The sequence below is a fragment of the Agelaius tricolor genome, unplaced genomic scaffold, assembly GCF_023055355.1.
Source record: "Agelaius tricolor isolate 1412-34295 unplaced genomic scaffold, bAgeTri1.0.p SCAF_24, whole genome shotgun sequence".
NCBI lineage: Eukaryota > Metazoa > Chordata > Aves > Passeriformes > Icteridae > Agelaius > Agelaius tricolor.
Window position 1 is genome coordinate 4,147,545 of NW_027269284.1, and position 27,027 is coordinate 4,174,571.

Sequence of the window (27,027 nt, forward strand, 5' to 3'; positions counted from 1 at the left end):
TTGTTCTGGGCCTGGAACAGCTGGCTGGTAATTGCTGTCTTTTGGGGGCTGCTATTTCATGCTCAGAAAGTGCTGGTGACAAGGCAGAAGCCTAACCACTCATCTTGTTCTCTGATTTCTTCTCCCTTTCATCCTCTGAAGTAGCAGATCAAGACTGTGACCGCAGACTGGTGCCTGTGGTACAGAGCTCTCGGGGCTGCTGTCTGTGTGTGCTGGAGCATGCTGATAAAAAAGCAACCTCAACAACAGCAACAAAGGAGGAAGGATTGTTTTCTTGCCCCCTGTGGAATGGAGACCTGAAGTGAGGCGGGAGGTCCTGGTGTCTGGAGGAGTCAGCATGGCGGAAGGGCTGTGATTGCCTTTGTAATGTAATTGTTGTAATGGCAGGCCAGGGAATTGCAGTGGTTGAGTGAAAAACTCCAGCTGTTTCTCCTTGTGGTTCTTTGTGTGGTTGCAGCAGGAGCTGGAGCATCCCCATGAGCAGATGGAGCCACGAGTGAGAATGTGTCTCGGATGACTTTGTGAGCTCTGTGGGCAGCAAGAGACCACAAGGGGCAAGGAAGAGCTCCACTTTCAGAAAGGATTCTCCCTCCACACCACTATGGAAAGTGGTTGGGGAAGGAAGGGAGGAAGGTTATAAAGTAGGTGCAGATCTGGACCACATTCAGAGTCATAAGCACAGAGAAGGGGAGGAGAGAGGTCAGTGTGGTAGGCACGGGTCATATCCTGCATGAACTCAGAAGAACTCCGGAATTCCTCTGTATGGATACAGCCAGAAGAGAACATTTCTCAATCTTCAAGGACTCCTTTTTCACTAATATCCTTTTCTATTGTGTGTCTTCTTTCTTATCAATCATACCATGCTCCAGGAGTTACTAAAGCTCTCTTTGAGAGCCACATGAGCCAACTGTGGCAAATGGAATTGTAAAATCTATAGTTCAGCCATAGTTAGATCATTATAGTTTTACATGTTCTAAAGTCTGAGGCTGGAAAGATGCCTGGCAGAAAAGGAGCTGGGGGTGTTGGTTGAGAGCCAGCTGAACATGAGCCAGTATGTGCCCTGGTGGCCAAGGAGATCAGTGGGATCCTGGCCTGGGTCAGCAATGGTGAGGCCAGCAGGACCAGAGCAGTGATCGTCTCCCTGTGCTGGGCACTGGTGGGGCCACATCTCAATGAACATCTCTGTGTTCATTTTTGGTCCCATCACTGCAGAAAGGACATTGAGGGGCTGGAGCATGTCCAGAGAGAAGCAACAGAGCTGTGTCTGGAGTACACACCCCATGAGGAGCAGCTGAGGGAGCTGGGTGTGTTCAACACAGAGAAAAGGAGGCTCAAGGGGGATCTCCTCAGTCTCTACAACTCCCTGACAGGAGGATGTAGCCAGATTGGGCTCTTCTCCCAAGTAACAAGGTCAGGATGAGAGGAAATGGCCTCAAGTTGCACCAGGGGAGGTTTAGATTGGATATTAGGAAAAACTTCTTCATGGAAAGGTTTGTCAGGCATTGGAACAGGCTGCCCAGGGAAGTGGTTGAATCACCATCCCTGGAGATATTTAAAAGACACGTGGATGTAGCCCTTAGGGACATGGTTTAGAGGGACTTGGCAGTGTTAGGTTTGTAGTTAGACTCAATCATCCTCTGATTCTGTGAAATAGAGCTTCTTTCTCTTCTACTGAGTGACTATTCCATAGTCAAGCAGATACCCCTCTTGGGAAGCTTTCACATATGTTCAATTTAAAGGCTTTCATTTTTTTATCTCAGTTTTTTATGTATTAATCCCTTTATACCCTTAAAATACCCCATTTTTCTGAAGTTCCACCTCTCCACATTTACCTCTCTAAGGAAATATGTGATCCCTTTCCATACCAAAGTTTTTAAATCAAGCCCAAGCAATAAACCAGAGCATTCTTTATGCAGGAGTACAGAGCAGGGATATGTCCATGCTGATCTCCCAGCAAAGATTGCAGTATTAAGGAGGAATTGGTAGTAAAAGATTTAGTCCAGGTGCTGGTAGCAGCTTATGGGCAGCAGTGAAATATTCTCTCTGGGCTGCTGAGCTCTCAGTGGAAGTAGAATCAGTTTGTCTGTGCTGTTGGAGCTCAATTTGTACCAGCCTGTAAAATAAACCAGTTTCCATAGGTTTGTGCTACCCCATAGTCCCCCTTTTTCTCATTCTGTGCAAGAGAGTTAAGTCTTCCTTGGTCTCAAAGCTGTCATCTCTGATTATGTTCACCTGTTGTTGAGATGTGGGATGCAGCAATAACCACCAATTCAGAGCTTTGTCACTGGCAGGTAATACAATGGGCCTGCACAGTGTCACAACTCAGAAATGTGAGTTACTGATGCAGCTCTGGACACAAGCCTCATTTCTTCATTTCCCAGCCAGGGCTTTTGTCTGTGTTCTGTTGAGTCTCTCCAGTGTTTCAGGAGGCAGGTGGCCTGCAAATGGTCCTTTTGCAAAGCATCCTACTTACAACAGATTCCCTGGGCCTGAAGTGAAATCCGTGACAATTTTTGCATGGAAATTCTCATGAAAATGGCCAGAGCTGAAAATACCAAAAAAAAAAAAAAGAAACCACCAACACGTACTTTTTTATTTTTATTGTCAGGAAATTCCAGTTTTAATACTTCTGGTTATTTTTGGCCCAACTGCAGTTGAAGGCAATAGGTAGTAAAGTCTCCAGTGCCTGTCACAGAGGGAAATTCTCTGCCAGTAACCTTTAACTTCATGTTGGTTTTATTGTGGGTTCTTTGGTTTTACTTTGGAGTTAGTGTTTTTGGTGGGTTTTTTGGTTGTTTTTTTTTTTTTTTTTTTGATGGGGGGGTGGGTTGTGGGTTGGTTTTGGTCTTTTTGTTGGTATTTTTTGCTTGGCTTTTTCCGTTGGTTTTGTGGGGTGTTTTGGAGAAAAGCAGAGTGTTCCTTGACTATGCACTCCTCTGAGTGGGTTTCTGTTTTTCCACCTTGAGGTGTTTTCTCTGACTGGACCCAAGAAGAGGGGGTTCCTCCATAAGGTCTTTTTTATCCAAATATTCCTGATACCTTTGTGTTCACTGAACCCTTCCAAATAAACTCTAAACAGATTTCCTGTCTTTTCATAACACCAGCACTGTTAATACAGTAGGTGACACTGTTAATACAGGTACGTTAAGGAATGGTGAGCATGAGCTGGAGGGTTAATGGAGGATCTACAAAAACCACTCAAAATAGTATCTAATATTTATGCCAGGTTTGCGTCAATGGGATGAGTTCATTGGAGTTTGGTCCTGTCTGCCTCTGGCAGGAAAGAGGGTTCAGAGTGGACACTTGCTACATTAGACCTCAATGATGGCAAAAAAATTCAGAATTAGTCCAAATGAAGACTTTGCATCTTAATGATTTCAAGTCACCTTTGGGATTCACCTGTCTCAAGGGTCCTGCAGCCATAGTTCAGGCCTCACAAAAAACACAAAACAAGCTGAAAAATCACAAGAACTCAAAAATTAGTGTTTTGCTCCTCTTTACCCAAGATTTGAGTGTATTTGCACAGAGTTCTTCAGAATCACAGGTGTTAAGAGTTGTTATTCAGTAACAAAAAAACCCCTGTGTTTTAAAGTAGTGACTTCAAGGGCAAGATCATATTCAAGGTCCTCCAGAAACATCCCAAATGTCACAAGATGAGCAATAAAACCCTGTCAGCTGGCAGGGGTAGCTCTCAGATGGTGTTTGTGCTAACCAGTGGGTTGGGCTGTTTTTCCCTGGCTGGTGAGGGTTAATTCTGAAATTAACTGAAATTCTAATGAAACCTGGAGTGTTAATTAAAGTCCCCACATTAAGGCGATCTGGGGACAGCAAGCACCTTAGTCCCTGTAATATCCCAGAGACAAAGTTGTTGCTGCCTTCCTACACAGGTACCTCATGGACCATTCACCTGGGCATCAGATAAATCAGCTGGGATAGCAGAAGACTCCCTAAAACAAAGTACAGAGAGATCTCTGCCTTGTGTTTCCCTTGAAATTCCAGCAAGTGTGACAGGAAAGTGTGAATGCCTCTGAGATAAACTGCAGAGACCTACTTTTTAAGATTGCACTTGCTTTTGGGTGTGTTTGTCCACCATCTACTGCACCTTCAAGGCTGCTGAAAAATAAGTCCAGTCTTTCCCTGTTCGAAGTTTATGGTCTAAGTTTTCCTGGTTAGGGTCAACAGAACAAATTCTGATATAACTCCTAGAAAAGCCCAAGGTCCACCTCCCACAAGCAACCTGAGTTTGGTCACTCCCTAGCATTCTGGAGCAGTGAAGGGCATTGGGGAGCAGATATGATGTGTCTGGGTAAACGCGAGAGTCAGCTCGTACAGCCGGCCTTCAGAGAGATTTCTTTCATTCATCCATGGGAGAAGGAGAAGGCCTCATTATAATTGTTCAAGCCTGACTGGATTACATCACTTTCCCCCTCATTTCACTCCCTCCCCACTTGCCTCCCTCCTTTTGTTTACACCCCTTGTTCAGCAGCGGTGTGGAGTGGGGGCTGCCCTAATGATGGATGCTGATCGCTTCATTCCCCACTGCCCCCCCAGCGCCTCCTCCGGGGCTTTGAAGTGTGCTCAGGTCTCAGGCTCCAGTTCAGAGGTCACTTTGTTTATTTATGCAAAGCTGGCTCATCTGTGAAATGGGGCTTTCAAGGCCCCTGACATCAAAGGCTCCAAAGCTGGTCCCATCAAGTCAGAGCAGGGACGGGCCTTGCATTATAACAAATTGAAGCAACTTTGTGAATCATGGGGAAATATGATGGCTAGATTTTTGCTTCAAAAATTGGGCTGTTGTTTTGACTTGTGGTTAGATGCTCAGCACATGATATTGGCCTGAAAACCAGTCATACCCTTTTGGATAAAACGTGTATCCTTCATGGACAGCCTGTGGGTAAATAAAATTTGATCCTGACTCAGTAACAATCTAAATATTTCTCATCAGTTGCTCTCAGAGCTGGATTGTTATGCAGAATTTTCCATGTGCTTTAACTTTTAAGAGGGAATGGAGCAATTCTGCCATGGTAATAAACAGTAACCATATCCCACTGATGTGGCAGTCTTTGACCCATAGGCTCCTCAGTGGGCTTTGTCAGTTGAATGAGTTACATACAGAAATCCCTTTTCTGCAGAAATCCAGCCTGCTTTGGGACACCCTGCTCTTCCCCAGCACCCTGTGGCATCTCAGACCTAAAAGCCAGCTTGGAATGAGATCCTGAGGCAAGGGAGAGGCAATGGCTGGAGAACAGCTGAGGATGATGCCACTGGGGTGACATTCCTGAAGAGTGGGCTGATGCCTCTGTCCGTCCTGGCCCTGCTTTGCATGGCCATGTGCAATTTTTGGAGGGGAAGGGCCTACACGAGTTTGTCCCATGTCTCCAAGTCTGTCACCTGACACGATATTGGAGCCTTGCCCTTCAGGTTTCTTGACCAGCCAGCATGCTCTGTAACACCATGGAGCCAAATTGTACATTAAGGACACCTAAATCATGTGTATGTTTTCTTAGCATCAGATACTCGTGACATAAAATTAGTCAGTGATTGCTTTTCAGGGCAGGTTTTCCACTTCATATTCCAACTGGCTGCTATCCTTAGCGTGTGATACTGTCCAAGAAGTCCAGTGCAGGATGACCTTCCAATATAGGTCACAGAAAAGGGAGCTTGTAGGATACTTCAGCAGTTCATCCTTCTTAGCACTGCCTCTCATGGTAATCTGCTGGCAGCAAATTTGGCAGTGCTGCATAGCTGGTCCCTGCTGCCCTTTGACTGCAGGCTGATTTTTCTGTATGTACTCATCACCCTGAGCTGCCCACCTCTGTGGGGAGCTGACAAGAGCATGAATAAGCAATCGGATTATTAGGTCATTTCTTGAATATAGCCAAGACTCATGATCTCTGCTACTAACTCACCATTTTGTATGCTGCTCCTGTATAGCTGGATGTGGCTTCTTTCTCCAGGTCCTCTCTCTGTCTGAGAAGAATACTGCCAGGCCAGTTGTGTTTGTGGCAGTTGGAGTGAAATGCAAACAGCACTGTCCTCAGATCTGACATTATTAACCAGGCTTCAGACTGCAGGTTTGGGCTGAACCAGATGCCTCTGAACTTCCAGGAAATTTAGCTTTGCTTTCAGCATCACAGACCCCTGTAAAATACCACAGAAGTGTTTCTCTATCCTTGAAAACCACTTGATATTAAAATTGAAAAAATAAGAAAGTTCTTCAAAGCAGGGAGAAACAAACTCCATGCAGCCACAGAACTGACTTTGGTTGAGGCAGGTGGAAGTCAAATATTGATAATGTCTGAATTAGACAGGGGCCTTCCATCCTCAGGGTGTTCCTGAGTTTTCTCTCTCCCCAGATAAGAAAGCAGCTCTTTTTTGTGCTTTGCAGCCACAGATCAGAGCTTAAGACTCACCCAAAGTGCAGGAGGGGAGATTCAAATCCCCTATACCTGACCCTGTGTCACTCACATTACAGATTAGCACTTTATCATTATATCTCTGCTACTCTGCTGCCTCACTCATACTTTTTAAGTTCAACTGGAGACTCAGGGGCTCAGGGGATCTTCCCCAAATAAGCTTCATCCAGTTTCTGGCTGTCATGAATCAGCTCTCTTTGGTACTGCTGTCGAGTGTGAGTTTGCTCAGATACAAGGAAGGTAGGAGCCCAGTTCACTGCACATTGCAGCTGGAAGGGTCTGCTGTAGCATCCCTCACCCCATGAGCAGCTCTGGGGATGGCAAGGAGCAGTTGTGCTCTACAAGTTTCCACGTTTATGGCATTTCCCCACCTCAAGACTTCTGCTATTGTTGTTAATGTTCCCATGTTCCCAACACATGCGAAGCAAGTTCCAGTGTAGCTAAACCAATGTGCCTAAATGCACACAGTTATTTATTTCAGTCTTGCTCCTCCACCAAACCATCTATTCCATCAGCTCAGCATGGTGGCATAAGTTAGCCTGACCTCTTTCCCCAAAAATGTTTTTTTCTGGGTTTGGTAGGTGACTCCAGAGGCTTGCGATTTGTCGGGATAACAACTGAGGATGCATCTTGCAAGGATCAAACAGATTCAGAGCATTTTTCCTCACATCAAAAGCTTGGCAGCAAGTCAAGAGGCGTGGAGTCCACACTCAGTGGCTGTGTGTTGGCAGGAGGAGGGCACAGGGGCTGACTTTCTGTAACATGAGGCAGTGGGCAAGGGAGACACCCTGCTCTGTGTACATCAGACTCAGCAGGATTAAGGCATAATTGGCAGAACATTGCCACTTAAATCTCATAACCACTTCTATGATATTCAGCAGTTAACAATGGACAGGAATCCCCCAACTCTGACCACAGTTTTTCCTCTTCATTACAACACATTTTTCTAAATGTGCTGAGGGATTTACTATGTTCTCTTGTCAGACAGCATCCAAGAGCTCATTTGTGACACTATGGATATTTATGGGTAAAACAGCACAAGTGCCAGGAGACAGTCAATTTGGTATTTTGACTGAAAGGAGACAACATCATATGCAAGCCATCATGTATAATGTGTATTTTTGTATTCCCTGCATTTGGTTTGCCAAGGCTGTAAAAATAAACTTGCAAAGTGCAGCTCAGGAGGCACTGGCACTCCCCTGTAACGCAGGCTGCAGGCAGAGCACTGGCACTCAGGCTCTGTGTGAGACTTGGTGTTTCCTGAGAGGGCCCATGGTTTGGGCTGGGAGCTGGCTGGGGCACCCAGGAAAGGCTCAAGGTGTCCAACAGAGGGGGGCAGGAGGTGGGATGGGGCAGTCAGCTGGAGGAGCTGCTGAGGTTTGAGCACAGCACTGCTGCCCGCAAAGTTTTCTTTTGCCCTCAAACTGACAGCTGTACATAGCTGTACGTGTACATTTCCAGGAGAAACTGCACTGAAGTAGCCAAAAGGAGAAGAGGAAAATCTCTCAGGGTCAAGGGGGGACAAAGTCATGTAGCATTGCAGCCTCTCTGCTTCAGGGACAGGGCTAATGAGAGCAGAGCATCTGTTGGCATAAAATGCCCTGTGCTGAAGAGATGGGATGATTTTCCAAAATAGCAGAACTGGGGGTGAGGATAGGTTAAAGACACATTCTTCTCTCTCAAAGACTGCATACAAATTTACACACTAAATACTGCCTTAAGCACAATCCAACTTGTAAAACAACTGTAAAGAGAAGCTTTACTATTTGTACCTTTTGGAGGAAGCATGCTTATATATAACTTGAGATCAGTTTTTCCTCTCTGTTGCAGAGATTACAGAAATAATTATCCTGTCTTTTGCTCACAAGACCCTTTTCTTATGAGTTTCAGGAGTTGGGCATTTGGAGAGATTCCTTCCTTAAATTATATATTTCCACTTCTCTTCATTTGTTTGGGGTTTTTACACCACTGTATGCCTCATTGAGGCAAACTTTTTCCCAGCCTTCACTTGACCTGTCTCTGAAAATCACTGCAGTAGAGGTCAAGCTGGAGGAGGAAGAACTTTCACATCTGGGTGCTGCAGATGTGTGAGGCCACCAGTATCACCCAGGCTGTAGAAGGAGGCTCAGGGCACTCTCCTGCCCCCTTGGCCCTCCTGGAGAGCTCACAGGTGGCCACATCACTGTGACAATTTGAGGTGGGGCTGCTGGAGAGATGGGGGTTTCACCTTGTAGGGATTTCTATTTCTGCAGGGCAGAGCTGAGGTTTTGGTGCTGCTGTGTGGTTGTGATACAGACAACAAGAGTGATGAGGGACAAAGTGGTGTGCGGATACAGGTGGATGGGGGGTCTTCATTAAAAAGAAATTCTCACAAGCAACTTTTCAAATCAATACTGGTTTTGCCAGCCATAAATTTGCATTCAGTATCCCTTGAGAGCTCATTTGGCCCCAGACCTGCTTGCTTTTCTGATTTTGTCTGGAAGCTGAAGGGTGAATTAGTAGCCACAATCACACTGCTTATGCTCTCTATGACTGATCACATAAGTCTTCCCCCACTTCCTAGGTTTAATTATCTTTAATTTTGATTTATGCCATTATTTACATAGATGGTACCACAGATCAGCTCCTCCTAGGGAACAGCAACCTGTAAATATAGACAGAGGGGCTTTGGTCAGCTATCAATGGCAACATTGATTAAACTCCCATTGATTTGGTGGCCTGCTGAAAAGCCCATAAAGCAGAAAACTAAATTGTTCATTAAACTGGCCAGGCTGCAGGTGCCAGGATGTGGGTGCCTACTGAATGTTGAGTTTGCTTCAGCTGCATGGTGTCTCCAGCAGGAACTGCAAACTCCTGTTGTCATCTTGCTGTACTGCAGGAGACCTTCTTAACATCTTTTTCCTTTCCTGCACAGATGATGCCAGCTCAGGAAAGGACAGCCAGGTGCCTGAAGGCTCCAATGGAGAATATGAAGACCATTCTGGGAAGCAGTGGGGTAAGGAGCAGTGTGTGTTTTGTGGTTTTCCTCAGACCTTGGTTCAGTGCTGTTCAGGTGGCACATTTCTCAGCTGCTGAAGGAGAGGAAAGGCAGAGCAACTGGAGTGAGTTCTCCCTACATATGGCCAAATAATAAACAGAGTGTCAGCTGAATGTGTTGGTGTGAATGGATCCCATCCAAGGGTCCTGCAAAATGCAGCCTGTGGTCGGCCCTAGGGCCCCCTGCCATTTACCCCAGCATGGTTCTCCCTTGTATTTGTTTTTCTGGGCAGCGACTTTTCTTTTGCATGTGCAGCTTTTACAGCTTTCATAGACTCCCTATAAAAAGCATATTGACTTTTACAGCAGTATTTCCAAAAGTCTTCAGTGCCAACATAACATTGCTCCCAGTGAGGGCAAATGGGAGGTCTGACTTCACTTCAGGAGAATTAGCACTAAGCCAAGATGAGTATTTGTTAAGATCACCCTCTCTTTCAGACACCTGCCTGAGCTTCTCCAAGCCATGGACTGTTCAGGCATAAGATTTTGTAGCTGTTGTAGAGATTTGGGGAACTGCTAAAATCTCACTCAGAACAGGCTCTGAATCACTGCAAAACTTGCAGGCCCAGTTTGGTCCAAGCACTCCTTGAAGGACAATAAGTTGTCAGGCTGATGCCAAACAGCTTTTGGCCATTCCTGACAGGAGAGTGATGTGAGTTTATGAGCTCAGTGGATGAAGCACAGCATTTCATTTTGCTTGTGCAGTGGATGCATCCCTCTCTTTAACTTTATAACACAGAGATGGCTTTGTACCACATTTGTGCCCAGGTAGAACCTCACAGTAGTGGTAGGGGTGGAACCTGACAGGCTTTTGCTGTGTGAATCCCCACCACTTAAACTGAGGCCAGTTTTCTTCAGCAGCTGGCAAACCAGGGATATGTGGTGTGCTGTGGTGTAGTCCAGGCTACACTTGAATTTATTTATCTCAGGCTGAGCTTGCTTGGGGAGAGCAAGGTAACCTTCACTCATTCTGGAGAGGGATGAAAACATTTCAGAGCTGGAGGAAGGGTGTCTTAGATAAACTACAGGTCAGGAGTACTTTGGGAGGGGTTCATCAGCTGCCATCTCTCCACTTTCCATTGCCATTGTGCTCCTGGTACAGCTGCTGGATGATGGATCAATACAACAATAATATTATGAAGGAAAGATGTGAGCCCTACTACAATTATTAGGCATTGACAATCTCATGTCAGATTGTGTCTTACTCTGTGCTGCCCTGGCCCAGTCTGTTGTGCTGCAGAATGTTCCTGAATTTCTGCTTTTTCTTCTTTTCATCCTTCCTGTCTCCTTTCCTCTCCCCAGGCAGAGAAATGCCTGGGGCCAGCCATGCACCCACCTAAGCCCTTTCCATCCAGCACTGCTCACCAGTCAATTGCTGGTGTGAGCTGGTGTGCAGGGAGGGTCAGTGTGTGTCTGCAGGTCTCTGGAGGATGATGGGTGAAGAAGCAGTTGGTGTTGTCACAGGGCCCTTGGAGAAGTGTGAGAGGAGAAGCATGGTGGAAATAAAGCTCCACTTTACTTTCCATCTACCATCACAGAGTGGTATCTCTGGGAAGAGCAGGGGACTGATGTGGGGAAAGATAGAGACTTTCATCCATGTCTTCCCACAACTGACTGAGCTCTTAACCGGAAGGCTTGAAATATATTTCAATCCATAGTCATATTGTGACACTTTTTTTGTAATTATCATGAAAGCTGAAGTGATAGTGACTGTCACTACATGGGGGTAATGGTGGTGCATCACTGCAGACAACATTTTTCAGATAATCACCCCACTTTGTGTGAGCAGTCTCTGACAGGAGCCTCAGGGACTGATCCATGCCTCTCAAGGTGTCCCACAGGGAGAGGACACCACTGAATTCCTTCACAGGTCTTTGTGCTGCATTTAATTTTCATTAGCTTTGAATAAATCTTCATGGTAAAGAGCATTTCAGCCAGGAACCCGTACACAACACTGTCTCTTTGTCCCCATCCACTTGTGTTTTCCCTTGCTCTTGAGTGGGACATAATTTATACTGTACAAATGTGTGGTTCATGTTTATGAAGCAAATGCCAAGTGATGTGGAGGAGAACAAGCATGTGAATAACACAGAGGCACTTTGTAATTGCCTTTGCTGGCACTCCAACAAGCAAAACTTCTGTAAATGGAACAGATTTGGGGACAGACATTTAGCATCAACTCAAAAGAGACCTTTTCTTCCTGTCTCTCACAGTGCTGCTTCTCCTCTTTCTCCTTTGTGCTTGCTGGGTCTCTTTTCTCTGTAATGTGTATGTCTCTCTCTCTCTTTCTCCTTTTTTTTTGTTAACTGACTTTTCTAAACTTGTCCAATTCAGGCTTTTGTCAAGGAAACATTCAGGACTGTGTAAATGGGATCTGGTTTCAGCATATTGCACACAGCCTGGAGTAGCTTTTGAGACCACATAATCACTTAACCTTTTTTAAACAGAAAGAGAAAGAAAGGCTGAAAGATCCAAAAAAGTGTAGCTTTACCTGTAGTTTAGTATGTATTTGGGCAACCATGTGCAGGGAGTGAATGCAGAACTCCAGACAGACTCATGGGAGTCACAGTGGGAGGAAGACCAGAAATGTTAAAGACCTGCTTTTTTTGGGTGGAAAGGGTTTCTGTCTTAAAATGCCCTTACTGAGCAGCGGTGCCAGCAAGGCCTTCTGAGACTTCAGAGTCACTAACTTGACTTTTCAATCTGCTGGGGAGTGTGACTGTCCTGGCTCCAGTTTGCTCTTTGGTACGTTAGTCCCCACTCAGGAATCCTGTCCATGAGGATCTCCCCTCTACTTAGACCTGGTCTCAGAGAAAATTACTGCCATATTACAGAGTAACTGTTCAGACCCATTGCATGGCTGATTCCTGACCTCTCGATGAGCCTTGCAGACATTTTCTCAATTTCCACAGTGACAGCCCTTATCAGCACATCTCCCTCGGCCCAGACTAAAATTTGGGATATCGTTGCCCACAGTGTGCAGCTCTGACAGGGCTCATTGTCAGGGAGGGAGATTGTGTCTGCTGTGAGGGGGCCTCCTGAAGCAAAGACCCCGAGGACCCCAGCAATTCAGGCCCCAGGACCTGTGGAGGGGGTTAGTATGTCACACTTGCTGCTCAGCTGTCACGGCAAAGACTTCCAGCCCCGGAGTTACTCCAGTTCATTGGATTACACATGAAAGCCTCTGCATGGAGAGCAAAGCATTTCTGAGCAGGAGTTTGAAATAACATGAAATGGCTGGGACCCAAAATGACAGCCAAGGGGGGCAAGGGAAGGCTGTGGAGACAGATGGTTCCCCCTACGGAAAAGCACTGTGCGGAGAGGGGTATGCCAAAGGGTGTCCTCTTCCAGAGGGAGGGATGTTGGCCAAGGCTGCAGGGGGGTGAGGGCTAAGGGGTATGCTCAGAAACCTCAGAGGGCAATGGCTGCCATTCCCCAGTGCTTGGAGATAGGAAGCTGCAGAGCAGCCTCTTCCATTCAGGAAAGCTGCACTATAATGCACATCCCAGAGCTTCTGGCCCTCAGCCCTGGGCAGCAGGGCTGGCTGTCAAGTAAGAAGTTCCACTAGGCCATCCTGTAGCTGGCCAGGGAATCCCTAGAAGTGCTTAAAAAGCATGTAGATGTGCTGCTTGAGGCCATGGTTTAGTGGTGGAGCTGGCAGTGTTAGATTAATGGTTGAACTCAATAATCTTAGACGTCTTTTCCAACTTCAGCTGTTCTATGATGAGTTTAGTTAGAAGTGCCCCTGGACTGGCGTAGTTAAAGTAACTGTGAGAAATTTGTTATTTCTTTTAAATTCGCCATTGAATTTCAGATTTTGCAAGATGAGGGCCTTGCATTTCTTTAAGAAATAATGGTGATTTCTTTGCTAAGGCAAGATGACCCACACTTCTATCCACCAGCAGCTATTGCTTCAGATTCTCCAGTTTTGGGATGGACTGGCATGGGGTATCCTCTATTAAAAAGCTCATAAAGTTTTATTGGGTCTTTCCATTTCTTTGTTCATTTCTCTGGACCATTCAACATGAATGTTTTGTTAATTGGAGCTGAATGAATTGCATACATTTAAGTTCAGACCAATGTACAAAAGTGTGTCACACTTCTGAGACTTTCCTATGCATGCAAAAGATGCTGACTCTTCTTAAATCTCTATAAAGCCACTGAGAACTAAGAGGCAAACCATCTCCAGGAAATGAAGCTTCATATGACAAGCAAAAAATTGAGAAAATGGTCAGCGTGACAGGAATCTGAGTTTTTTCCTTTGGTCTTGGCCAAGGAGTTTGTGGAATATGGTAACAATTACAGTGTGATTATGGGGCTGCATTTTGCCTTCAGCTGCAATAGTGTGATTTTGGTATTATTTTGTGAGATGGTCTGGTGCAATTGCCTTACAGACACAGAAATTCTGGGACTGTGCTATGCAGAAGGTTAATGACAGAGCAGTCCAGTGGACATTCAAATGCATTGGATGGGTTGTGGATCCCTTCTAAGGAAAACAGTTTGAGCTGATATGAGGGAGAGCATACACTGGCATGTATAGGGCTGCCTCTCAAGCAAATTTGGCCATAAGACATAACGAGTTTCCTTCTCTGCTCACGCCCTGTGCTCACCTCAGTCCATTCTGATGCCTTTGCAGCCCGGCCCAGGTTCACCCAGCCTGCCAAGATGAGACGCAGAGTGATCGCCCGCCCCGTCGGCAGCTCCATCCGCCTCAAGTGCGTGGCCAGCGGCAACCCCAGGCCTGACATCACCTGGCTGAAGGACAACAAGCCCCTCACGCCCCAGGAGATTGGGGAGAACAAGAAGAAGAAGTGGACGTTGAACCTGAAGAACCTGAAGCCAGAGGACAGCGGGAAGTACACCTGCAGGGTGTTTAACAAAGTTGGAGAAATCAACGCGACGTACAAAGTCGAAGTGATCCGTAAGTGCAGCTCTGGGAGGGAGAGCAGAGAGGGGCCTTTGAGAAAGGGACTGGCTCAGTCAAGACAGTGTGGGGAGGCAAGGAAGCAGAGCCTGGTCCATGCTCTGACACCTCCTTGTAGATACTGATGTCTGGACATGGAAATGGGGAAGTGCTAAAAGCATTAGAAAAAACACTGCTGGAACTCTAGAATGAATCTGAAACCTGGGCAAGACAGAGTAGCAAGAAGACAATTGAGGAGATGAAATAAGGAGAGGTACTTGGGAAACAATCATCTCCACAGGCACCTGCATGGTGAAAGTCATGCCCAGTTCAGTCTTCCACAAGAGAATCAATTCAAGGACAGACAGAGAACTAACAGAGAAAGTCCTTTCAAGTACCATGGGGGAGGGAGGGAAATATCTAGGATAGCCCAGATTAGTATGTCAGAATGGGGGAAACCAGTCAATTTTAAATTTAGTTGAGAAGTTTCCAAAGGGAAACTTGAAAAACAAGAAATATTATGATTAGAGTGACTAGCCAGACAAGGCTTTAGGGACAGATTCTAAAAAAGGTTTGGTCATCTGAAGGTCCAGGCAGGTAGAAATTAATTACAAAAAAAAAAAAACCCAAACCTTAAAAACATCCACCAGGATCCTGTCTGTATCTTTAGATGCCTACATAGCTTTAAAGATTCAATCCTCAGAAGATGAGCTGTGGGGGATTACCCTGCATTGTGGTGAGGTAAATTGCTCTTCTTACTATCTAGCTATTCTGAATCTTGCTCTCTAATCTTCTGTTTCCCCTATTATTGCTGAGGATAATTATACTCAAATCCTTCCTAAGTTTACCAGAGAAGAGCTCTTATTCTTAAATCATTGTGCTCTGCCTATGACATCATCATAAGTTGTCATGGAAATGATTACAGAGTAGCCAACTCAAGAAAGAGAAGATGAGCTGAGTGGAGGGAAGATTGAATAGCCTTCAATAATGAGGAGCAGGGGCATGGAGGGCTAGTTCCAGCCACTTGGAAATCATGTTGTTTGTCTGTGCATACATTTTAGCATGAGAAAGTTTATCCCAGTGTAAAAGATTGTTCCTAAAGGTAAAGATCTGTTCTCTGATAAGTCCTTTCCCTAGAATCACAGGAATTAAAAGCACATGTGGGAAGCTCTGTTGGGCTCTGAAGGCACAAACCTGCTGGACATCTGGGATTGATAAAGATGCAGCTGTGTGGAGACAGTAAAAACATGTGTTTACACTAAAACCAGGAGCAGAGGCAGGGAAATGAATCAAGCCCCATCCTAATGGCAGCTGTGGCATTTTCACTTCATCAAAACCAGACAGCACCAGGAACAAACCCCTTTCTGTGTCCCTGTTTATCTTGGTTTTTATCAACTTAAAGATGTATGTAACCTTTGTTTTCATTAGCTTTTGCTGGCTAGGAGTGAAAACAGTAACCAAAGCTGGAACCAGAGTCAAGGAGATAAGGGCATTAAGCAGTTTTCAGACATCTTTCTATTTTTAACATCATTCTGTGGAGCATTACAGGTTTTATTCAATTTCCTCCTTTCTTTCCCCTCCCCTGAGCCTCCACTCCTAAGTCCTGCTTATCTGAGTCTCAGTCTCCCCGGCTGTGATTGTTGCTCACAGTCCAAAGGCAAAGCCTACGGAGACTACTGTGGTATTTTTGTTTCCTAAGCACATCTTTAGAGCCCTCAATCTTGAAAGTATCCCGAGTTTTTGAAAGAGGGTCCATTGTTTCTTCCTTTCACTCCAAAGCCAGTGCTGGTGGGAGCTGTTTTGTTACATGCTCAATCCAACAGTGTTTGCCATCAAAAGGAGTTGATGATTACCAGCAGTTACCACCCACTGTGATACCATAATTTCTCCTGTGCCTAGGATAGAGGTTTGCATTACCTCCTTGTCTGGAAACTGTGACTGATTTATCTGATCCTAACACTAAAAAAGATCCAAACATTCCTCAGAAGGAGGCGTACATTTTTCCTTTCACTTTATGTGGTGTTGACACAACCTTAGACTTACGATCGTGCTGGAAAGGATGGTCTTGTGAAGCTCTTCCAAAATATGAGGGCTCAGAGGGAAACCATCCTTTTCTCCAGGTCTGATGCAGGTAGAAAAGCAACTTCTTTGTTATAAACAGGAAGATTCAGGTTGAGCATGAGAACAGACTTGCTAAAGCCTCAGACAATGGAGGAGTTGTTTGGAGAACATCTGCCATTGGAGGCTTTGGCAAGAGGCTGGCAAATTGTGTATCAGGAGAAGTTTGCAGAAATCTCAGCCTGCCTTGGGGCAGGGAGTTGGACTAGACTATGATTTTGCATCCCTCCTCCTACACCTTTCCCCCATGTTTCTGCAACTGCAAGTTACTGAGGCTGGCAAACCCCTTTGCCCATGGAGCTCCCTGTGTTTGTGTGCAGAGAGGACGAGGTCCAAGCCCATCCTGACAGGGACTCACCCCGTCAACACCACGGTGGACTACGGCGGCACCACGTCCTTCCAGTGCAAAGTGCGCAGCGACGTCAAGCCGGTCATCCAGTGGCTGAAGAGGGTGGAGTACGGCACAGAGAGCAAGTACAACTCCACCATCGACGTCGGGGGGCAGAAGTTCGTCGTGCTGCCCACGGGGGAGGTCTGGTCCCGCCCAGATGGTTCCTACCTGAACAAACTGATGATTACTCGGGCCAAGGAGGAGGATGCAGGGATGTACATTTGCCTCGGGGCAAACACCATGGGCTACAGCTTCCGGAGCGCTTTTCTCACAGTCCTGCCTGGTGAGTTTCCCCGCCTCTGTTATCAGTCTTCTGTGCCATGCTGTGGCAATGTTCCTCACTCGGGGCTCACCAAATGTGGTGGTGGTGTTCACAGGGGTCCCAGGACGAGGGAAGAGATGAGATTCTTGACTCCATGTTCCAGAAGGCCAACTTATTATTTTATTATATATATTATATTAAAAGAAAATGATATATTAAAACTATACTAAAAGAATAGAAGAAAGGATTTCATCAGAAGGCTAGCAAGGAATAGAAAAGAATGGAATGATAATAAAATCTTGTGACTGATCAGAGAGTCCAAGACAGCTGGACTGTGATTGGCCATTAATTAAAAACAACCACATGGAACCAATCAAAGATGCACCTGTTGCATTCCACAGCAGCAGATAATTATTGTTTACATTTCGTTTCTGAGCCCTCTCAGTTTCTCAGGAGAAAAGATCCCAATGAAAGGATTTTTCATAAAATATGTCTGTGACATCATGGTATTTATTCATTCAGCTGCTGTTCCCATTGGCTCTCTGTGATGCTGTGCTGATTTAGGCTAGCCCAGTTCTAATAAGAATCAATGGGAGACTAAATCAGCCCTGATTTAAATCAGTCCCTGCTGAAATCCTGTTGATGGTATTTCCTTTTCTCCCTTTGTGGGGAGTAACCACAGAATGGGTCAGATTGGAAGGGACCACAGTGGTCATCTGGTCCAACCTCCCTGCTCAAGCAGGGTCAGTCCAGAACATGTGGCACAGGATTGTGTCAGGATGGTTCTGGAATATCTCCAGTGAGGGAGACTCCGCACCTCTCTGGGCAATCTGTTCAGTGCTCAGTCACTGCACAGTAAAGGAGTTCTTCCTCATGTTCAGGCCCAGAACTTCCTGGGCATCAGTTTCTGCCTTTCTTTGTCTCCTATTGCTCAGCATCATGGAGCAGAGCCTGGTCCATGCTCTGACACCTCCTTGCTGATACTTATAGACATTGTTGAGGCCCCTCTCAGTCATCCAGGTGACATAAATTGAATTATCTACTCCTGTATGAAAGAGGAGCAAGCTGAGAAAAGATACTGCAGTTGCAGACACTAAATCACTTCAGTGATAGGCTGCAGGATGGGAGAGGGGAACTGAGTAACAGCACAGTTTGCAACCTCATTCCCTAAAATTCCTCCTTTCTCTTGCCCTTATTTATATTGCTTTTACTGGTAAAAGGAAACAATGATACAGGCCCATAAAATGAGGGAAGAATAAAAACTGTCTGGGTCACAAAGAAATGAAATGAATGAGTGTGAAAAACAGAATGATTGATTAGTTAAATTTTTATCCAATGGTCCCCTGGGGCCCCTGTACACAGCTGCTGCCTTCCCTCCCCAGGCCTCAGAGCTGGTGGCCACATCCAGCTGAGACTGTATCATTTGTGTTTGAGACACACCATCCTTGCCTGGTCATTTGCTCCTTTGTCTGCTGACTGTGCAGTTCTACCCTGATAAACATTTTGGATTTAGAACTACTGAAAGGCCTGTAAATACCAAGGAAAAAGCAGCATGGGTGGGATAGAACTCAAAGCCTCTGGGAGTTTCTGACCTATGAGAGTCTGATCCAGCTCCCACTGAAATCAGGGGGAGACTTTCCATGGATTTAAATGGGACTATAGTGAGGCCTCGTGCCAGAACCAGAGCCTGCAGGGCTGTTGATATTGGCAGTGATGGAGAAGGAGAACCCAGCTTGCCCTAAGATGCAAAGATGTGGTTTTAAAGCCATGACTTTAAAAAGACCATTTTGCTTGTAAATCTACCAGATTTGACATTGACAGCTCTGAGGAACGTGGATGAATATCAAAACACTTTCTTTTCAGCCCAGCATAGGATTTCTGCCAACCAGCATGGAGACTTCTGTTTTCTGTGGTCAGCTGATGGGTCAGCTCTCTGATCATGTCATGTTTTTAACAGGGGGCTGGACCAGAGTCGCCTTCTAGCCTAGATTATCCTGTAATTTCCAGAGTTGGTGAATCAAAATTTCATCTATTAAGGTCAAAGTATAGGTCCTCCTAACTTCAAAGAGACCACATGGTATATATTTAACATTTCAAGCTACCCATAGGATTATTTGTCAAGGAGAGAAAAAGACATTAGTGTCTTAAAGAAGTTTAGCTTGAAAGTTAAGTGATAGATGTTTGAATATAACATATTGAATGATTAGAATGGCCTGTGGTTTTGGAAGTTTTCTGGGTGTCTCCCTGCAAGCTGAATTCTGTGCCTGGGTATGTTTCAAGACATTGGATATTCCAGCTGGTAGCTATCTAGACAAGGATTTTCACAGCTAGAATCCTACCCCAGGGCTCCTTTTGGGTCTATAAATGAGGAGATCAGGGTGAGAAACTGGAGTGGCTATCCAGGGATAGCCACTGACTGCCAACTGCAGAGAGATAAAGGAGGAGGTAGTTGTGAAAGATTATGTCCAAAGCATCTTATCTCCTCCAGTAGCTGAATTTAGTGCCCTTGAAAAGCCAGCAGCAGCTCCAAAGAGACTGGTGGAGGTAGAGCCCATTTGGGGTAGGAAGCTGGGGACACACTTCAATGCTGAATGAACTTTTAGTTCTCCATGGCTTGGGAACCAAGGAGGGGCCACCAGCTCCCCTACATTTCTCCCATCCTTCAGCCTTCCCCCCAACCACACAAGAAAGTCAAGCCAACACCTTCAAAACCCCACATTCATTCTCCCTGCCATGGTGGAGCACTGCTGGGTAGCTCCAGGATTGCTAGACAGGATTTCTAGAGAGTGTCTGAAGCCCTTGCAGGCAGAGCTACACCTGGCAGAGGTGTGTGGGCAGCATGCTGTGGCTCTGTGCAACCTGGGCTGGTGACAATGGCATTTTACTGACATGTCCTGTGTTGTGTCCTTCAGTCTGGGCAGCAAAGCCCAGTCTGTCACAGTGAGAGCGTTAGGAAACTCTCTCAGGCTGGCTCTAGTGTGCATCCATTAAAACTTGGATAAGAGAGTTATAAAATCCCCCAAAGACTCCCCTCCTGACCCCTAAACCAGAGAAAATGAGTTGCTTGTCCTTCCAGGAGGGCTGAAAAGCAAAGCAGTTACCAAACATCCTGCGCTGGCTTGATTTCTCCCTTGCTCCTTGGTCTGGCAGAGTTGCCAGACAGTCTGTCCAGCAGCCAGCCCAAGTGTGACGTGTTTGGAACCCACTCTGCCTGCATTCCATTAACTCTCTCTGTCTCTCCCTGCCCAGATCCCAAGCCTCCCAGCGCACCTGTGCCCCCTTCCTCTGCCAGCAGCCTGCCCTGGCCCGTCATCATCGGCATCCCAGCCGGGGCTGTCTTCATCTTTGGGACCATCCTGCTGTGGCTGTGCCAGTCCAAGAAGAAGCCGTGCTCGCCCCCGGCCACCGCCGCCGCCGCGCACCGCCCGCCGCCCCGCGACCGCGCCTGCGTGCCCCAGCTCCCCGACAAGGACTGCATCTCCTCCATCAACTACGAGGAGTACGTGGCCCAGCAGCAGCATTTACTGTCCCAGGGGCCCGGCCTGGCCCCTGCCATGGCCTCCAAAATGTACCCAAAGATTTACACGGACATCCACACCCACACCCACTCGCACGTGGAGGGCAAAGTGCACCAGCACCAGCACATCCAGTACCAGTGCTGAGGGCTGGCCCCGTGGACAGCGGCTCCTTTGGGCTTTTCTCCTCGTGGTACCTCAGCAGAGACTGCTCCGAGTCAGCTCAGCACTGCCAGCAACAGGCAAAGCAGACAGAAAAGGTTATATATGTAATTTTAAATATATATATATACATATATATATAATTGTATATGCGTGTGTGTATGTGTGTATATATATATGTGTATATATCTATATCTATCTATATAAATATATATATAATAGAGAAAGACACAGAGAGAAAAGAGATTTTTTTTTTAATTATTGCAATCAGGATGTAGCTGAGGAATAATGAAGGAACTCCAATTCACAGCAGAGAGGCAGCTGTCTCCAGCAGCAGAGCCTTCCTGGATATTTTAATCAAAGTGGCAACAAGTGAGATGGGACACAGGGATGTGAACCACCAGCTCCTTCCTTGTGTTACTGGAGGGAGCAGGTAGAGCAAGAGGTGTGTGTGGTGCTTTCCTGGCTGGGCCTGGATGCCTGCTGGGCATCACTTGTTTTGGTGGGAAGCCCCCAGGCCTCTCCTGCTCTGAGTGACTCAAGCTCTGACCTACCTGAGGTTTAGTGCCAAAGCACCAGGAGACATAACCCATTCATCTCTTCCAGGGAAATAAAACAACACAAGAGGGTCTGAATAAACCAATTCCTGTTCACAAGGTGAAATGCCACGTGCTTCTCAGTCGTGGTCAGCACAATCAGCTAAGCAAGCTGGTTGGTTCAGTTTCTGCAAGGTGAAGGCATCTTATTTCCCATGGGATGTTCTCCAGATCAGCTCCACTCCTCTGGTCCTAGGACTCAGTGCCACTGCCAGGAAAAAGGAAAGAAGGAAAAAGGAACATTGTACAGAACACCTTTATATTTATATTTAAGAAATAATAATAATTAATAATAATAATTGAACTGCTGATGGTGAAGAAAGCAAAACACACTGTCCTTCTCTGATGGCTTAGAGTGACAAGCTACTGGATTTTCTGCATCAATGCAAAATACATGAGAGCATTAGAAGAAATAGTAAGAAGCAAAGAGAGTGAAATAATCTTGTAGGAAAAAATTGCATTTGAGAAATATCCACCTAGGTTGTGTGTGGTTGTCCCCTCCCCTCAGATATCACTTCGTAAGTGATAAAGCATTGCAGTTCAAACAACAGTAAAAACAGAAAGAAGAGAAAATAAATAAGGACCATATTAAATACCTATATGGACTGGGAATGAATCCAATTGCAAAATATAAAACCTTTGTAATTCTATATAGAGTTTAAACAGAAGTCATGTATATTTAATTTATTTTGTTAAACAAGAAAAAAAAATGTATGATATTTTCCTCGAAACAGGCATTTCTATATGTATTTTTGATCAAAGAAAATAAAGAGGTTTTTTTTCAGGTTCTGTAGATGCCATGCTCAGAACACACTTGATGTAGCTTGTGACCAACTGTGCTTCTCCTAACCTGGAGGCCACCTGTCTCTATGCCTTTTCACACTAGCCAGGTGTCATCTCCTGTCACCTCAGGTGCTGCTGGTGCCATCCTGTCTGTCAGAAACTGACCTTTTCCACTGTCTGTGTTCTGACTGTGAGGGTCTGCAGTGCCCAGATCACTCCTCATGGGCCCCAGCCATCTCCAGCAGCAGAGTTCTTCTCTCACAGGGAAAGCTGTTTCACTATGCATTTCTGGGGGGTGTGGGGAGGATGATTCATTAGTTTTTTAAGCCCAGACCTGCAGTGGTTTGTTGGTTTGGGTTTTTTTAAATAAAATTTTGTAAATCAAAGCATAATAACTTGTGAGGCTGTAAAAGGAACTTTGGCCTCAGGGTGCTTGGAAGGGGAAATCATGAAATGGAGGTGAAACACTTAATTTGTAGCTGCAGCTGCTTTAAGAGCCAGTGGAGGGTGAGCTGGGCACAGTGAGGAGAGAACACAGGAGCTGCTCCCCTTCAGTGGGGCTTGAACCTTCCTTCTGCTGCACATCACAGAGAGGCACCCAGCTCTTCAGGGGCCAACATTGTCTTTGGAGAAGGCAGGTTCAGCAATGATGCGAGTGTTTCTCTTACTTTCATTTGGAGTTTGATGGTTTAAAAAAAAAAAAAAGAAGAAGAAAATTTGAAACATGCTAATTTTTAAGTTTGGAGTCACTTCCTTCTCAAGCCTGTTCCATGAAAGAGATCCTCACCAAACCAGCTGCTCCCTTTAAAAGTGAAACACTTTATTTAATCTGAAACAAAGCTGTGCTTTAGGCTTTGCTTTTCTCTGAACATTTGTGGAGGTATTTGCTCTGTGTTGACCCGCGGTGATTTTTTTCTGGTGGTTTGTTTGAATCACCATCAAACCAAACAGTTCCCTGTTTGCTCAACCGTGGTGCTGAGATGGGGCCCTGATTCAGTGAAACACTGAATCAGCTCCTGCTTTCTTCACCAATACATTCTGCTCCAAAAAGTCCCTTTCTTGCCTTAGGAGGAGGTTATCCATGTAATAACCCCTAGAGGAAGACCATCCCTCATGATGGTCCTCTTGTAGAGGTTGTAATAAAGCAACCCATTGATAACTATATTTTTCAGCAGGAGGGTTCAAAAAAATTTATTAAATCCCTAAAATTCAGATTAAGGATATCTTTATATGCATCCTCTCAGCTTTAGAGTGAGCTTGAGAGGAGCTTAAGTGTGAGCACTGGTATAAGGCATGGATATTAGGCATGATTTAGGCAGGAGTTCTTAATGGCTGAAGTATACTGAGTCATTTAATTTTAAAAAATAAATAAATAAGCCTCTATACACTAAGGGCATTGCCTTTTATTTCAAGAAGACAGTAAGTGTATGTTTCCATGAGAGATACTAAAATCTAGATCTCATATCTTGTGCCCATAGGAAGCCACTTATTACACCGTGGTGTGTCCCAAACTCCTGCACGTTCCAGCAGCACTGGGGGCATGGCAAAGGGCAGGATTCCCCTGTAGGCCCATGGTCCTTCTCTGCTCTCTGGGCCAGTGTTGTAGCAAGGAGACACTTCTGACCCATGCTCTGTGGGCAGCACCAACACCAGCCCCAGAGGTGAGCACTGGGCTTGTGGGGTTCAGCCCTAAGCAAACCCTGAGAGTTTTTCTAATGGCACCAGTTCAAATGGCAGCTCTGTCCCTGAGCCTCAGAGAGGGTTTGGTGGGTTAAGAGCAGCACTCCTGCATTTCCCATGCAGCACAGGATTCCAGGCTCTGTGTAGCACTCTCCACCTGCCCTTAGTGACCCAGCTCCGTAGTGCTGCATCACGCAGGCAAAAACTTTACATTTGGTCAGATGGCTCAAGTGGAAGGAGTGGCTTCTTCCTGCCCTGCAAAGATAAATCTCTAGTGCTGCTGACAGAGCTCTCCAAAGGCAAATGTTGCATTAAACTACCCTGTGTGGGCAATGCATCAGCCCAGGGCAGCTGCAGCTCTCGACTGTGGCACTGGGAATGCAGCTCTGGTTTTGGGTGCACCATGAGAGATGCTATAAAGGTCTTGATTTGCAGAAAGCATGGGGATTTCATCCTGCCTTGGCTATCTGCTCCATCCTGACCACCAGAAATGGTGTGAGATTTTCCCCCAGGGAAATATCATCACATGCCCTGTTTAGGAGGAGCTGTGGTTTTTGTCTGGGCCTTGCACTGGCTTGCTGTGCCTGGGTGGATTTCACATTTTTGAGGAATTATTTTTCCTTCACAAGGTACCTCTAAGACCTTTTCTGAGTCACTCTGTCCCAAGCCCTACCGCATGCCATTGAATTTTAGGGCTTGATTGTGCCTTGCATATATTGCAAAGTCTTCCATAGTTTAAATAAATTCAACCAGGTCACACTTGTGTGTGAATATGTATTTTATTCAGTGGGAAAAGATTTGGATGCATCTTCATTCCTAAACAGAGGGTGTTCAAAGAAAACCATTGTCTTGTTTGTGGTAACTGACCCTATGTTGAACACAGAAGATTTTTCATTTTATGTCTTTGTATGCATATAGGCATATAGATGTACATACCAGGCTGTGATACAGAAGGCAGTTGTACTTTTAAAACCATGGAGCTTCAAAGATCAAAGGAATTTTAGGCTTAAAACTCACTATCTTTGTTAATTTTATTTGCATTACAGATCAAACATTGCTTTACCTACCGGTTTGTGCATTTTTTGACTTTGTATGGACAATCTTTCTGTGGTCAGCCCCTTTCAAACTGGAAACTTATCAGACATTGAAGATAAAAAGTGTTCTGTGGTTTTCATTTGGTGACAAATACAATAACTGAACACATCAAAGGAGACAGAATGGCACAGTGTGTCTGTGGCTTTGTAATAAAAGTTGCAGAAAAAAAGGAATAAAAGCCTGGAATTGTGTTAATATGTTTTAAGAGTTCTGTGTTTGGAAGGGGAGTGTGGCTGTGTGTGTGTTAGCACACATCAGGAGTGTGTGCTGGCAGGGCAAACAGAATTGTAAAGTTACCTGTGTGCCACAGCTTGGTCTGATATTTTGTGTAGGTTCTGTGAATCAAGCCAGAGGCATTATTTTTTTAATTATTTGGGAAAGATTTCTGGGTTTTAGTGGAAAAGGGCAGTTTTAATGTGTTTACCTCTAGAGCCAAATGCTATAACTGCACTAGGAGCCAAATTTTAATTAGCAAGATGGAATTTTGGAGTACCTGGAGTGGACCAGAGATTTCAAGGTCAAGCTCAGCGCCTCCACCTCTTTTGAGGCAAACCTGTGAGTGTCTCACTGCTCACTCCAGGGACAGTAAATGTCCAAGCCAAGGCATCTGAAGTTCAGAAAAGCTGGCCCTCACCCAAGCTTCATCCTGACCTGACCTGGGCCTCTGACCCCAAAATCCCTGTGCAGAAATTGCACACTTGGGGTAGGAAAGAGGAAATATTTCTCTGTTGACTCCATTTCTGTGGGTGTCTGAAACTCTTGGGAGGTTTGAAATATTGGAATAAAGACCTGGAGAAGATGCAGAGGTGAGCAAACCCTGGGAGGTGGTCAGATATTAATGGGGAATTTACCATGGCTTTCCTACCTGGGCAGCACCTCTGCCTACATGAGGAACTTTGAGCATTCCCAGGACTCCAAATTGCTCAAAGCTGGTGATTAACATGGAATCATTGGAAAAGATCCTTACAATCATGGAATTATTACCCATATAGAGCTTGTTCCAGCTCTCAGAGATGCCAGTGGGAAAAAAAAAAATCCCTGCAATGTCCAGTGGGAAATCAGTCAGACACATGGAGCCATTCCCAGGTTTTTACATCTTTTCCCTAGCTGGGCCATTGGCAGAAAAAGATGGGGCAGAAATTAATGGCCCCAGTGTGAAGCCAGACCCACATAAATGGGAAATGCACACTCTTTGGAAGGAGCTAGCCAAGGAAGAGGTAAACACTGCATCTCAAAATCTTCAAGGCTGGGTGCTTTGTGGACAGCGTGCGGCTGAATGCAAGATTTTGGGAATGTTACTGGGATAAAGGGATTCATGGAGCCCAAATGAGGTCATCTAGTGGTGCCTTCTGGCCCTAAGGAAACACAGCTGAGCTGCAGAGAGAAGGAGATGGCAGAGCTTGTCCCTGCAGCTGGCTGTGCTGCTGGCAGTGAGCACCATGAGTGACCACAGGCACAGGGCTGCACAGGCAGGCTGCTCACCCAGCTCCAGCTGCCTCCAGGCTGGATGATCCCAGCCCTTCCCAGCTCAGTGCTGCAGCCATGACATTATTTACACAAAGTGGGGCTCTGCACCCACATTTACTGCCCTTTGTGCGAGCAACAGCGCGACCCTGTGTGCGCTCACACCCCTGCATTGTAGGGTCTGTCTTTCCAATGTGCTGGCATGGCTTGGGGCTGTCATCCAGTGTGTTGGGGTGGGTTAGAATCTGTCATCCCACATGTCCTTTGATGACCAGGTTTAGTTTGGAGAAGAGGAGCCTGGCTTGGGGGAACCTCATTGCTCTCCACAGCCACCTGGAAGGAAGATGTAGTGAGGTGAGGGTTGAGAGGGTGAGAGGAAATGGCCTTAAACTGCAACAGTGGAAGTTCAGATGCAATAGTTGGAAAACTTTTTTCACTGAAAGAGTGGTTAGGCACTGGAGTAAGTTTTCCAGGGAGGTAGTGGAGCCACTGTTTCAGGAAATGTTCAAGAGGTGACTGGATGTGGCTCTTAGGGAGACGGTTTAGGGGTGATTATGGTGGTGCTGGTTTGACAGTGGAACTGGATGATCTTGAGGTTCTCTTCCA

General features: G+C 45.8%; 1 protein-coding gene across 1 annotated transcript in view; it reads left to right on the forward strand.

Moving 5' to 3' along the window:
* FGFRL1 (fibroblast growth factor receptor like 1) overlaps window positions 1–25,152 on the forward strand; it is a 169,785-nt gene extending 144,633 nt beyond the window's left edge. Inside the window, exons 4-7 of the mRNA XM_071447290.1 lie at window positions 9,331–9,411; window positions 14,089–14,373; window positions 16,794–17,147; window positions 20,376–25,152. Of these exons, the coding sequence (XP_071303391.1) occupies window positions 9,331–9,411; window positions 14,089–14,373; window positions 16,794–17,147; window positions 20,376–20,788 (1,133 nt within the window). The 3' untranslated portion in view covers window positions 20,789–25,152. The remainder of the gene's footprint in view (window positions 1–9,330; window positions 9,412–14,088; window positions 14,374–16,793; window positions 17,148–20,375) is intronic.
* The last annotated feature ends 1,875 nt before the right edge of the window (window positions 25,153–27,027 follow it).